Here is a 14,958-nt window from a genome sequence, read left to right as displayed (position 1 = left end):
GGTTGAGTTAAAACTGAAGCACTGGTGGCTCACTGCTTTCTCCCCGAGCGGCAGAGTCTGGTTAATGAGTTTGAGCAAGGAGAGGGGAGCGGCCACATTCTGGAGACTGAAGTTCACCTAGAGACAATCTGAAAGTGAACCAATCTGAAAGGACAGGAACCTTACACTCGGCTGCCAAGGACAGAAACACCCTGTCTAAAGAAGGTAGGAAACATTCCCTGCAGTACATAGAATCCTGTTGAACTGTAAAAACTGTCATTTCAGAGACTTTCGATGGAGTTCAAATCATTTGATATCAACTTCGTGCATTATCTAATGCAAAGCTTGTGCAACACATATTGTGGTGCCTTTTATGGTGTAATGTGTGTTAAAGGTTAAGGGAGGGTCTTGTAAATCATAAATTAGTAAATCTAGAGCAATTTGTTCCTAATTTCCCATATTTGCTGTGCATCCTGCACACTGTCATTCACAAATGCTCTACTGTTGGTTGCAAAAGGTCAAACAGAGCACAACAAACATTAGGCAAACAGTGAGCCACTGCACATCTCACTAATAATCACCAACCCACTTTCAATGGTCTGTTTAACCTCAAATAATCTGACCAGCTCAGTGGTGCCCGCGTGTTTTGTAACCGGTTTCACTTGTCAAAAAAATCTGAAAAGATTGTCTGCATTTAAGCTATAGATTACATGAATGCATAGAGGGAGTATGCTGTGGTTCACAAAGGTAGGCTTTATCTAGATCATAGCATACTTTATCTTGTCATGGCATACTTGATTCATCCAGTAATTATGCATGGATTTTGGACTTGTAGTAAACTACTAGTAAAAGGTTACCTACTCATCATGTTGTCCACATTATTATAGTAATGTGTGTGTGTGTGTGTGTGTGTGTGTATATATATATATATATATATATATATATATATATATATATATATATATATATATATATATATATATATATATATATATATAAAAAAAACAAATGCAATTAAGAAGTCAAAAATGTTAAACAGATCAAAACTATCTTTTATACAGTTTTAAGTAACTACACTTGTTTTTTTTATAACCTTGACATTTATGCGTGCTGCTGCTGCTATTCCTGTGCTGCAACATATCCATTTAAAATTAACTTTTCATGTTGTACAGAAATTCATATATAGGTCATTTAAATTATGAGAAATAGAAGGTCAGTCAAGTGTGTCCAAAGTTTTGAGCTGCATTAGTTGCAGAAGTGAGAGAGTTAGCCAGCAATACATTCCAGCCCAGATTACAGCTTATTTTTACACATTTTGATTTTAAGCTTCAAACATGCTTATTTTGACTCAATAATGGGTTTTTTTCTGAATTAGAAGAATTGTAGCTTTTCAGAAGAGTTCAAGGTGTCTAATTTAAAAGAAAAATCTTGCTAACATTTACTCACCCTCACGTTGTTCCAAACCTATATGGCTTTCTTTCTTCTGCAGAATTCAAAAAGGGGATATTGTTTGTCAAAAGCTGAAACTGTTATTAATCACACAATAAAGGTAAATTGGGACAAAAAAAACAACACTATGTCGACATTTAACAAAATGTTCTGCATATTAAATAGATTTTGAAATATTCTATGGAATTCCATTATAAGAGAATTTTAAAAATAGGTTTAAATTTTAAAGACAAACCAGGGTTTTTTAAAATCAATAAATAAAAATATTTAACAATTAGGAAAAAGCTATGGAAAATATAGGATATTTTAAAACGTATTTATTGTAGCCATTATTGTCATAACTGGAAAAGAAGATTTTTTTTCCTGTTATGGTTAATAGAGTTTTACAATAGAATTTGAATGAAAAAAAAAAGAATGACTGGAGGTAGGCCTGTCAATGGTATCAATGTCATTTCAACACAACAAAATGCGAAGGACAGGTATGTGCGACACCAGATGGGCTGGAGGTGGAGAGGTAAATAAACATATTTGTTTCGCTCTATTGCTCAGAGATATCTACTGGGGAGGGGGGCGAGATGAACGACTTATGCCTGTAACCACAGATATGACACACCTGTATGCATATCACCTGCTCTTTCCATATATGGCCCTGAGTGAATGAACACAGAGAGAGATAAAAGTGCAAAGGTTGTAAAGTAGACAGAGCGAGAGCGTGTGGCACAGTCTCCACCACTGTCTGTGAACCAGCAGCACCTTTACCTGGCTGCTTCCTTCTCTATTCCTCCAGCGGCAGGTGAGTTTCCTCTTGCTCTCGTTCTTTCCTTTGCAGAAAAAAAGACCCTTTAAAAAGTGACTGATTGCAAGCAGACTGTAAAAGTTCAAGAAAAAAAGGAAAACCCAGTTGTAAATTTAGTGCATAATACAGCAATGCTTTTTATTTGAAGTATAAGAATATTATTTAGCGTTAATGCCTAAACAGTTAGAATAAATTAATCATTTTAATTAAACTACTATCATCAATGGCTGTTATGTAAAGTTATAAATATATTTCTTGACTCAATTAGGTGATACATTTAAAGCATCTGACAAAAAAGGCTGCATTTATACTTACCTAAAAGTGGTTTTCTAATCAGAAAGTTAATTTCTGGCTGTCTCTCCTAACGTAAAAGGTGAAATGTCCTTGGCTTGATATTGTTGGTCTGTAAATATCTTTTTTAAGCTTCATTTATGAAAGTTCATGCCAGAAGCAGTCAATGTGCCGGTTATTTGTATATCCGTCCCTTTTATATAGTGGCTTTATTCTTGAATAACTTGACAACATGCTATTTTTCCGTATTTCATTGTGTATTATAACTATGCATTGCATAATCTGATGTGCTCGTGTGCTTTGGTCTGAAACAGAAGGTTAGATTGGCCGTGATGGACAGTTTACAGGAAGAATATTAATCAAGGTTATAGAGAAGGAGGGGAGGTGGAGATGAGACATGTACACAGCACTGTCAGGCCTGATCAAACACCGGGCGGTTACGTAAAAAAACTGCACTCTTACCTGTTTGCTCTGACACGCTGCATCTAGTAATACTGGAGGGCAGATCATTTGTGATATGCCGTTGTCACTGTAGCGGCAGAGTGGAGCCGTTAAGACATTTTTGCACTAACAGTGTAACTTCTAGGATTTAGTTAGGAAATATGAACCTTTGCACAGGGCAGAGGGTTTGTGATTGGTTATTTAAGGGTTAGAGCAATCTCCTCGATACAACCCCCTAATAAAACCCAACCATCCAATCAAACGAGAGAGATTGAGTCATCCGTATTATCACACCATATCTATGCTGGAGGGTACCAGGCAAACATAAAAAGATATTGATAAGGAGGCTCATAAATTTGGGATATGCAAACAAAAATGATCCTCTATAAGGCGTGTGTAGATATATATAGGGTGTGTATATATTATGTGCATATATTATTTGTTGATAATGACCAGCTTATTGTGCGCGATCTGACATTTTGCTTGGCTACCCGCAAGTAAATTCAATTTAGTAAAATGATCTTGATGTGAGAAGAAAAATACTATGTCGCATTGACTGAAAGATGTCACTGCGTGTAAAAGCTGTTATCAGCTGCGATGGGTCCTCATGATTTGACAGTACAGCTTCCTGCTTAATTTGTTAAAGACAACACCACAATGGATGATAGCTATCAAACCATGGCAACTTTCTTCATTCAGTGCACCAGGATGTGAACCTGACAATAGAGAGGATGTGGTGGGTACTTAACCATGAGAAACCATGGTTTTGAAACACACATATAGTTTGCAGCATATTTAAACAAATGGGTAGTTTGAGCACAACAAAGACAAACGCAATACAATAAAAACATTTTATAGTCCCCTGCCTATCATAAAGCACGTACAACTTCCTTTAGAACATAATGGTCAGTTGACCGAGCGTATGTAAAGAATATTAATATAATGAATAAATAATAAAAATGGATCAGTAATGCAATAAAAGTTGTTTAATTGAATCTGTACTGATTGGATGCATCTAATCAAGTTCAAATGAAAAATAAAATAAAAAAGTGTTGTCTTTGTCTTCGGGAAACACATATTTTAACGTCCATTAAACAAGATCTAATCGTTTCAGAACCAAACTTGCATGAGATATTGATGATTGTTTTCAGAGATTATATCTAGGCAATTCTAAACAAATATCGTACATGATGAAAATTAAGCATATTTTATAAAAATCTTTAATTTTTTTTATTTTATTCTTCTAAATGAAGCACCTCCTATATAACTATAATATATCTTGAACTTGTCCTTGCAGATTTAAAGCGTATATCTGATAAACAAAGAAGGCAAAAAAAAGGCCCTTTTAGAAAAAGTCTCATCTAATTAATTCAAGTCACCATTTGTATACAGTGTTTTTTACCAAGTAAAATTTGTCATAGCAACTTTACAGTACTAAATGGAGAAATAGTGTGTCAAAATAGAGTCTCTTCCTCTGGCCAGACAAAACCAGCAGTTTAATTTTAACTCTGCAGCATAGTCAGAAGACTCATCTGCCTACAGAGAATGATCTAAAGAAACACTGAAACACTCTGAAATGTCATATTACCCGATGTTCTTATCACAGGTAAGTTTATCATGTTTCAGGTCTGTTTATACAGAAAATAAGACTGACATGCTGGTTAAGCAAGCAATTATTTGTGGTTTGAACTATGTGCTCAGTGCAGCAGATAAAGTGAAGCACTGTGAGGAATGATCACGCCCTGACATCTCAGCCTCACTTAATGATAACAACTGTGGCTAAGTAGGCGTAGTATTTCTACTACATATCTAGCAACAGATACGTGACATGAGGCTTTCACTTCCTTTCCCAGGCATGGCTAACTAGCCTTCTTCCTGTAAGAGTTCAGCTTTAGTGTCTGGGTTTACAAACGCATGAACTGAATCGAATTGACTACCATTTAGGCCACACCCTCTTTTGCCTTTGAACGACACTGAGAAAGCCTAACAGATCATTAAACTATATATTAAAGGAACAATGAATGCAGTTTCCAGCTGACCAATAAACAAGTCTCATGAAGCCACGGCTGCATTCAAGTATTTTAATATCAAATACGGCATGTTTAGAGAAAAAAAAATGACATGAAGGTGACAAAATAATGATGGAACTTTAACTTTAAGCATTTTTGCTTGTTACACCTCAAGGTCAGATGAAGGATGAAGTGATAATATCCTTAAACAGCTATAAAAACATTTATTTGCTTGTTATTGTGAATTTGAAAGGAAAATTAGATGCACTTACGAGTAGCTCATACACAGGATTTGCATGTTTTGCAAGAAAACAGTCTGGATCTTTGAACTCAGTTTAATCCTCCCGTTTTCTCTCTTCCAGGTATTTCCTTGAGACTTAAGCTGGCACCATGCCACAGGATGTCAAGACCGATGTTCCCAAAGTCCTCAACAAAACCACACCAGGACTGCAGATATGGAGAGTGGAGGTGATGATTCTGCATTGTCAAATCAGTAAAGTCGACATCTTTAGCAAACCACTAATCAATCTTCTTTTTAAATTATTAACCAGAACATGGAGCTCGTGCCCTGTCCACCTAATTCATATGGGCAGTTTTTTGAGGGGGACAGCTACGTAACTCTCTACGTAAGTATCAAAACTTAGCGTCCAATTTGGCTCGTTCACGCTGACAAAACTAACCGTTGAAGAAAAATCATCTCATTTTCAGACTCACAAGACCAGCAACAACTATACCTACGACATCCATTACTGGCTGGGCAAGGAGACCTCTCAGGATGAGCAGGGAGCAGCAGCGATATACACCACGCAGATGGACGATCACCTAGGGGGCGCTGCTGTGCAGCACCGTGAGTGCCAGGGCCACGAGAGCGCCACCTTCCAAGGATACTTCAAACAGGGCATCATGTAAGCCAATCTAACCAAAAAGGTCAAAGGTCACACTTCACCCCAAAATAATGAAAATAAAAATAAATTATAATATATTTCATATTTTGGTTAGCAAAGCATATCGTAGGATCATTTAGGAATATTCTTTGCTAACCAATAAATAAAAATAAACAACATTTTTGCATTAAATGAATAAATGAAGTCCCCCTGAAAAGAGAATTAAAGGTAATAAAAAATTATGATGTTTCCTTGAGTAAAATTATACACTATTTCCAAATGTTGTTTGATTATAGATTGATTTTGTTTAAACTGCATCTTCTAAAAAAATGTAATTGTATGTAAATTGTGAAAATGTGAAAATCGAGTGAAAAATATTTTTATTTATTATATTTATTTTTATATTTTGCTCTTGTGGGTGAAATATGACCCTGACATTGATGACAGGTGTCATCCCTTAGTTTACAATATAAATAAATACAAGTAAAGTTTATACACTCCACATATTTTCCTTTATTCATAGTTTCTACCACTGGGCCTTTGTAACTAAAGATGCTGTGAGAAGCATGTGACTTTATAATGCTTCTCTTAGTAACAAAGAAAAAAAAGCAGAAGTTTAATAAGACTTCTTCATTTCATTTTACAAGAAGTGGTAAACTATAAGTGAGTAAAAGGGAGTAGCAGTTGATAATGTTAATCTCTTTTTTTTCCCAGATACAAAAAAGGTGGAGTTGCATCTGGGATGAAACAAGTGGAGACGAACACATACAACATTCGCAGACTGCTGCATGTGAAGGGAAATAAGCATGTGGTTGCTGGAGAGGTATAGTCCCAGTAACAGCAGAGGAACTTAAAAAGCCACTACAAAAACCAAAAAAAATGTGGTGAAGAAAATCACTGTGAGATTTTACTATTCTTTTTTTTGTCATCAACAAATCTACTGCCCATTTTTTATTTATTTTTTAAATCATCCAACCCATGTTAATTTTAAACACATTTTAAGATACCCCAAAAGCTACTTAAACATCTAATACACATTTCAAGATGACGAAGAAAAGAATATATGTACATAATAGCAAAATTATTTTATAAATAAAATGTGTACATGTAAAATGCGTACTCAAAATGAATCGCTATAAGCTTATATACATTTTTGAAGGCCTTATATGATTATTGATTTAACATTCCATTTTTTATATTAGTTAACTACATTAGATGACTTTAACTTTGATAAATACTTTAATAAACACTATTCACTGTTAGTTCATGTCAATTTTAATATGTAATAAATCAAATGTGTCTAATATTACCTGCATTAACATGAGTAAAAAAAGTAGTTGTTTTATATTCACTAATGTTAACAATAATTAATAAATAGCTACTATAACAAATTAATCACTCATTGTCGCCCCAGTCGTTTCAGACAATAGTACAATGGCGAACGCGTCAAGTTTAAACGCCTCGTCCGTTTAGAGGGTTGCGTGTGCATTAGTGGAGGCAAGAGTATATTTTTCAGATTTTCCCTTAGAAAATGAATCCCTCTATGTTCAGGTGGAAATGAGATGGGACAGCTTTAATCAAGGTGACGTGTTCCTGCTGGACTTGGGGAGCCTGATCATTCAGTGGAATGGACCCAAGAGTAACCGAATGGAGAGGTTAAGGGTAAACCATTAAAATTCATTTGTCAAGAAAAGGTCTATTCGGTTTCTGATGCAAAAGGTATACATTTAATACACCTGTGCAGTAAGTGTACTAAAGGCTTTTGTTTTCATAGGGGATGAACCTAGCGAAGGACATTCGTGATCGAGAGAGGGGTGGACGAGCGCAAGTGACTGTAGTGGAAGGAGATAATGAGGACTCTTCAGAGGAAGCGATGAAACTGATGATTCAGGCAATGGGGGAGAAAAAACAAATCAAAGAAGCCATCCCAGATGAAATTGTGGATGAAAAACTCAAGACTGCCATTAAACTCTTTCAGTGAGTTCAACAGTTTAAACCACATATATTAAAGCATGTGGTAAAAAATGTCCTCCAGCTAAAACATCTATCTTCTGTGAAAAGTATTTCAGATGCTCAGGGGAACCTTGTAGTCCAGGAAGTGGCAGTGAAACCTCTCACACAAGACTTACTGAAAACCGAGGTATGATTAAACCTGACCGGCGACCCAAACTAAAAACCACAGCATTAAGCAATTCTATATAAAGGCCATGCTGATAGCATATATAGAATATATAAGTCAAATGTTACACTTAGAGCTATATCAAAGTGCACTGCATTTATGACAGCTGGGAGGGACAAGTGACGAAATAGTTAGGCTCATAAAATAGTATACCCATGATAATGGGTAGTCAGAATCAGCATAACGTGTACTCCTACATAGTGGATACCTGTCAGATAAGACTTAAAGGACACAGTCACGCTCATGAAATAGTCTGGTCATGTCGCTGCGATGCAAGTATGACAAAATAAATTATGAAATGCTGTTGGCAAACCATTTTGCTTCTCTATTCGGACATCATTTCAAAACAAAAAGGATGGTAGGTCTGAGAAATGTATCGGAAGACTTGTTTTTTTAATCAGGAATTGATTGTGAAAAGTGAAAATTAAAGCCAGTGATATTGCTGGAGGAAATAGCCTTACAAGAGATAGAAGATTTTAACTGCAAAATAAAGTTGTTTCAGATATATTTTGATAGACAATGATGGAAAAAAAAAGTATTACATGTCAACGAATTGTGCTCCAAGACCAATCACACACATTTAAATAGTAAACAGAATAAAATCTTGTCTTGAAAAAGACAAAATGTTCATTTGAAATGGAGAAATGGAACAAAAAAAAGGCACCCAGAAAGGAAATAAGCAAGCTGCATGATAAATGGCGATTTAAATGCTAAATGAGTGTGTATTCCTCATTGTGAAAGCAGAAAAGATGCAAAACATTTGACACTTTTGCACAAACACTGAAGAGAAACTAAAATAGGATAGGCCACTTTAAAAGTTTAAACGTGCCAACTGACATGTCATTCCTGTGACAGGACTGCTATCTGCTGGATCAGGGCGGAATAAAGATTTTTATCTGGAAGGGCAAAAAGGCATCGAAAACTGAGAGAGCCGAATCTCTGAAGAAAGCAGAGGTGAGTCTTACACCAATAAAACACTAATCAAAGTACACTTTTCACAAGGGGACTCAATCACCAATTGTGTTTATGCAACTATTTATGCATAAAACCTGTGTGAAATTTATACTAATTTATCAAGGCATTACAAGTCGAGTTTTCTAAACTCGGCATAGTATATCACAAATATGTCAAATTCTTGCTAAAAAAACACTTCATCATCTCTTTTCATTCATTGTTCTAGGCCTACATAAAGGCAAAAGGATATCCTACGTCCACCTATGTAGAGACAGTAAGCGAAGGAGCAGAATCATCGGTGTTCAAACAGCTCTTCCAGAAGTGGACGGAAAAAGGACAGACAGTTGGATTGGGCACCACTCACAGTCCAGGGAAAATAGGTGAACATCAGTCAAATATCAGTCCTTTGAATGCTATATAGGAAAGAGGACCATTTAAAAAGAAAGCATTAAATAAAGCTTAAATAAAATGACATAAAATAATAATAAATAATATTACATAAATCAATGTAAAATAATCATTTTAAAAATTATATGTATATATATATATATATATATATATATATATATATATATATATATATAGACAGATAGATAGATAGATAGATAGATAATATGTATGACTACACATAACCTAAGAATATATTGACAATCTCACTGATAACACTGATTTCCTAGTTTTGAATATTTCACACCACTGAAAAATGTTAGTTGCATCGCTATTTCAGTTGGCACTTCTGAAATGACCAATACTAAGCAGAAGGTCATCTTGCTTTCATACAGGATGTGTTCTTGTGTTAAAAATAGTGGTGTGATCACGCAAAACAAAATAAAAAAAACCCACTGAGATCTCTTTGCTCTGTGTGCTAAGACCAAGAAAATACATTTAAATAGTAAACAGAATAAACACATCCTTTGTGAATGTCCTCTAGATTGAGTCTGTACTGTTTTATGATTTCTGCTTTCTGTAGCCAAGGTTGAGCAAGTCAAGTTCGATGCCACCTCAATGCATGCTAGGCCTGACTTGGCTGCACAGCAGAAAATGGTGGATGATGGGTCAGGCGAAGCAGAGGTTAGTGGAAATTACCTTTCATTGTCTTTCATTCTTCTCAGTAAAACAGAACTCATTACATGAGTGTGTTTATCCCTCAGGTATGGAGGATAGAGGACAATGAGCCCGTACAAGTGGAGAGGAAGTGGCTTGGCCATTTCTATGGTGGGGACTGTTACCTCATTCTCTACAAATATCAAGTCAATAGCAAACTACACTACATTCTTTACATGTGGCAAGTAAGTGTCTCTTCTGTCTTTATTTAAATTCATTGGACATTGTTTTTGCAAGGCATTTTACTCCCCAAAGTCACACTTTCCTACATTTAAATAGAAATTCTACATCTTGCAGTTTAAATTTAAGTCAGGAATTCAGTTAAATTCTGAATGTTGATGGCATTTTAGGGCCGTCATGCAAGCACGGCGGAGCTGACAGCTTCTGCATATCAGGCTGTGATCCTAGACCAGAAGTACAACGGAGAACCAGTACAGGTCCGCGTTCCCATGGGAAAGGAGCCTATGCACCTAATGGCCATTTTTAAGGGTAAAATGGTTGTTTATGAGGTAAGTGTTTGTCAGCCTGTTACTCTTTCTAGATCTCTAGAAGCAGCATTTGAACATGTCTTCCGCTGTAACAATAGAAAACACAAAATCACTTAGTTTTAAAAATAATTTTGTTTCTGTTCTTTAAAAAAAACTACCAGAAAAAATACAACAGCTTGCTACTCAGGCAGTACCTTCAAATGTACAACTTTGTGCCCAGTCGCTTCATAAAGGGTGATTATTAGGAGAAAGTACCTCAAAATACTAATATGCACCTTTTAGGAGCAGTTAAGATACAAAGATATACTTTTGAGGCTACAGCATTAGTAGTATGTTAAAAGATGTTTTGGTTTCATTTCATTTTGATGGTCTCTTATGAACATTCTGTTGACAATAATTAACTTTGCACCTGCATGTCATCCAACTTTGAGCAGAGTGTTAGTAGAGTATTAGTAGACTGGTAGAGTTTGGTTTTGAATAAGCTGACATGTTCTTGAAAAGTTACCTATGGTCAGTAGAATGTCTGTTGGTAGATCATCACATTAAAGAGTTAGCAGATAATAATCAGACAATCTACTAATACTCTAATGAAAGTTAGTTGGCATGTACTGTAGGTGCAAAGTTACTTATTGTCAACAGAATGTTCATAAGGGACCATCAAAATAGAGTGTTACCAATGTTTTTGCTATAAACAAACCTTCACCTGTCTTTTTAATTTGCAAGGACAATTAAAGTAAGCTACTCATAGCCTAAGAAGAAAAGTGCACAATGCATGACCTATTAAAAACCTTTGAGGTGGGGCTGTAGGAGTGTTTTGGAAACAGTTGTGTGCGTTTTCGAGACTTCACCTCTTCACTGTTTGTGACTGACTAACAGGAAGGAAGTTCCAGAGAAGGCTCCTCCCATTCTCAACCATCAGTAAGACTGTTTCACGTCCATGGAACAAATGAATTCAACACACGTGCTGTTGAGGTGCCTCCGCGCTCATCTTCTCTGAACTCCAACGATGTGTTTGTGCTCAGCACGGATAAATGCTGCTACCTGTGGTACGGCAAGGTTGGTAGTTTCAAATGCTGAGAAAATCTGGCACATTTCAGAAGATGTTTCTGCATATCTCACATTTGTCTGACCTGCATACTTGTTTTAAACATTACCGTGCAGGGCTGCAGTGGAGATGAGAGAGAGATGGCCAAAACGTTGGCTGACATCATCTCCAAGAGGGAGAAGAATGTTATTGCAGAGGGTCAGGAACCGGCTGACTTCTGGGTAAACCTTGGTGGAAAGTCGCAGTATGCCAGCAGCAAAAGGTGCAGTAACATTTGCACATTGTACATTGTAAAAGAACAAATGATCTGCTCTGCTCTGTTCTACAGAAATGTTGTGAAATATTATTATTATTATTAGGGAAAAATAACTATTATTTTAAAAATAATCGTATTTAACTTCTGGGAAAAAAGCTAAACCTTTCTTCTACTCTCAGACTTCAGGAGGAAAACAGCAGTATCTCTCCTCGGCTGTTTGAGTGCTCCAACCAGACAGGACGCTTTATAGCAACAGAGATTACGAACTTTAACCAAGATGATCTGGATGAGGATGACGTGATGTTGCTGGACATCTGGGATCAGGTGAATTCTGGGGTGGTTTTCTCTCTTCGCAGTTGTTCATATTCTTTCCAGACCTCTAGAAATCACAGTGCAAATACGTTCTGTCAGGTTTACCTGTGGATCGGCAAAGGTGCCAATGACAAGGAGAAGCATGACGCAGTGGTTACAGCGCAGGAATATCTGAAGTCTCATCCTGCAGGGCGTGACCTGGATACACCTATCCTGGTGGTGAAGCAAGGGTTTGAGCCACCTACTTTTACAGGCTGGTTTCACGCCTGGGACCCACAAAAGTGGAGTGTAAGTAGATGCCATGAATTTCGGAAAGACAACTTACTTCGTAAGCGTGAATATTTGAACATTTTTCTCTTTTAGGGTGGGAAATCTTACGACCAGCTTAAGGCAGAGCTTGGCACTGCAACCGATCTTATAGAAATTACTGTGGTAGGTTATTAATTCTTTAAATGGTAGCATTTTCCTAGCAATGTCAAGGTCATGGGTTCAGTTAGTGGATAAACTGATAAAATGTATAATATAACTTGAATGCTTTTTGTGGGGGGGTTAATACCTTGTGCACAGGATCTGACCAAACCAACCTCAAACCAAACCAACTCAAATAATACAACTCAAGGGGGTAACTTACCCCGTCCCGTGACGCAAACCTTCCCTGCAGAGAATCTGGTGAACGTTCAGACAGAAGACCTGCCTAATGGAGTCGACCCGACAAGAAAAGAGGTAAACTCTTGATCTACAAACATTCCCTGCACAAAACTAACACACATTGCCAAAATGCCATGAAGAAAATACAATGAAAATTGCAATACTATATTTCAAAGTAAAATAGTAAATAAATATTGTAAACAAAATCATTTCTTATTAAAGAATCACGCTAAATTATTTATTTACACTTGTTAATATATTCAAGTTAATTTCAATTTCAATTACACATGATTATAGTATATGCCTTTAGTTTTTTAAGCGAATTGTACTGTCACGATTTTTTATTCTTTGATTTAGGAGTGACACGGTTTTGTCAGATTTATCCATACACCTAACACATACCTGCTTCATCTATACAGGACTATCTCTCAAACGACGACTTTAACCTGATCATGGGGATTTCTCGGATTGATTTCTATGCCCTGCCATCCTGGAAACAGCTGAACATGAAGAAAGAAAAGGGCCTGTTTTAGGATGGGCACAAACACATTCCCGTTCTGCAAAACAGACTTCCTCTCATGCTAAACTTTATGAATGCTAGTAGTGGTGCGATGCAAATACACTACATTCAGGATCATTTCCTTCTAGATTTTTTTAGATTTATTGTTTACATGTTTAATTACTTTATTTAAATGTGTTGTTTTGCACATGCAAATTGATTTATTTGAAATTGCCTTATATTATAAAACAGAATGAATTACTTTAAGAGTATGATTTTTAACAGAAAATATGGATGATATGGGAAAATTAAGTTTGCAATTCTGTCTTTTTTACACAGGGATTTGTATTAAAGCGGCATGGTAAACTTTCAATGTAATCTTTCCTTAATGCATCTCGAGGGGAAACCTTCAAGCACTGACTAAAAGCTGCTTTATACTTAAGTGGCTTAAGCACTACAATAAATTTTAATATATTTCAAGAAAGATAAAAGTTTTATGTGAGGTTAATCATGCATACTTGGTATTAATTCTAACAGACACTTGGAGACTTCTGTGTACTGCCTAATGTGTAATTTCCATTGGTATTAATCATTTACTGCATACAAGAGGCACACCACCTGTCTAATGGAAAAGTCAATAAACAGGAAAAGACTCACTGTAACGGAAAATCTTTTGTTGCCTCTTTGCTAATGCAAATATTATACATTAACTTGTGTAAAACTTTTTTGTGGCCCAAGGCTAAGCATTTGCATCTCAATCTAACAAAACTATAGTTGCTTGTTTTCATTTAAACAGCACAGAGATCAAAGTTTGAGAATGATAGTCAAATAAGGGCAGCCTACTAGCTAGGAAAGCTGTCATAAAGCTACGCTTTCAGAAATAAAGGCATAAAAGCTGTCACTGGGGTGGTAGCTTTTGAAATGGTACACTTTTAATATGAACACTTGAGGCACTAATATGCGCAAAATGGACCCTTTAGGTACAAACGTACCTTTTGAAAAGCTACCACCCCAGTGACTGCCTTTGTACCTTTATTTCTAAGAGTGTACCGCCATCCAAGATGGGAGCAGAAAGGGCCATTTAAACCTAAAGGCTAGTTTGCTGGTCTCCAAAATACATCTAAAAGAACTAAACCAGACCAGCTTGCCTGGGACACCAACAAACTGTCTTAGGCTTGTTTAAAATCTTTCAGCAGGAAATGAACAAATAGCAAACTTTAGATTGTGTTAATTTGTCATTTTCGTTAGGGTTTTTTTCTGTTTAAATGTGGTATACGTGTTTAGAGGTTTTCGAAGTACAAAGTAATTTCATAGACAGCAATTTCTTTGTCTCAGCAACAGGTGACCAAATAGAATAGGCTACTAGCGCCATCTTGCGCTAGCGCCATCTTGTGCGTAGTTGACTAAAATAATTTTGTTACCTGTACAGGAAAAACAAGTTTCTTATGCTTTATCAATTTTAAGTGCTTAAGTTTGGAGTTTCCATTAGAAACAGATCCCTGCTGTGACAGATGTGATAAATCTCAAACAGGTAACTAATTATTTTCCCATTCATGTGTTTATTATTATTATTATTAGTAGTAGTAGTAGTAGTAGTAGTAGTAGTATACTAGTATAGTTTAGC

The 14,958-nt window shown here is 36.2% G+C and overlaps 1 protein-coding gene across 2 annotated transcripts; it reads left to right on the top strand.

The window, feature by feature from the left end:
* Window positions 1-56: 56 nt before the first annotated feature.
* On the top strand, window positions 57-13,996 carry vil1 (villin 1). Of its 2 annotated transcripts, none has more exons than XM_043249493.1 (20): window positions 57-204; window positions 5,328-5,433; window positions 5,517-5,591; window positions 5,674-5,870; window positions 6,564-6,672; window positions 7,401-7,511; window positions 7,624-7,826; window positions 7,911-7,989; window positions 8,884-8,982; window positions 9,209-9,362; window positions 9,953-10,053; window positions 10,134-10,271; window positions 10,437-10,595; window positions 11,451-11,630; window positions 11,736-11,881; window positions 12,055-12,199; window positions 12,287-12,475; window positions 12,551-12,619; window positions 12,755-12,910; window positions 13,255-13,996. In XM_043249493.1, exons 2-20 carry the CDS (start codon window positions 5,356-5,358, stop codon window positions 13,366-13,368), a joined length of 2,502 nt encoding a protein of 833 aa, XP_043105428.1. In that variant the 5' UTR covers window positions 57-204; window positions 5,328-5,355; the 3' UTR covers window positions 13,369-13,996. The 2 variants fall into 2 exon arrangements, with proteins under 2 accessions (XP_043105428.1, XP_043105427.1); XM_043249492.1 differs by lacking the exon at window positions 57-204 and adding an exon at window positions 2,068-2,221.
* Window positions 13,997-14,958: the final 962 nt, after the last annotated feature.

Source organism: Puntigrus tetrazona, chromosome 9 (genome assembly GCF_018831695.1).
Source record: "Puntigrus tetrazona isolate hp1 chromosome 9, ASM1883169v1, whole genome shotgun sequence".
Lineage (NCBI taxonomy): Eukaryota > Metazoa > Chordata > Actinopteri > Cypriniformes > Cyprinidae > Puntigrus > Puntigrus tetrazona.
The sequence above is the reverse complement of the archived record's forward strand: the minus strand, read 5'-3'. Positions and strand labels throughout refer to the sequence as shown.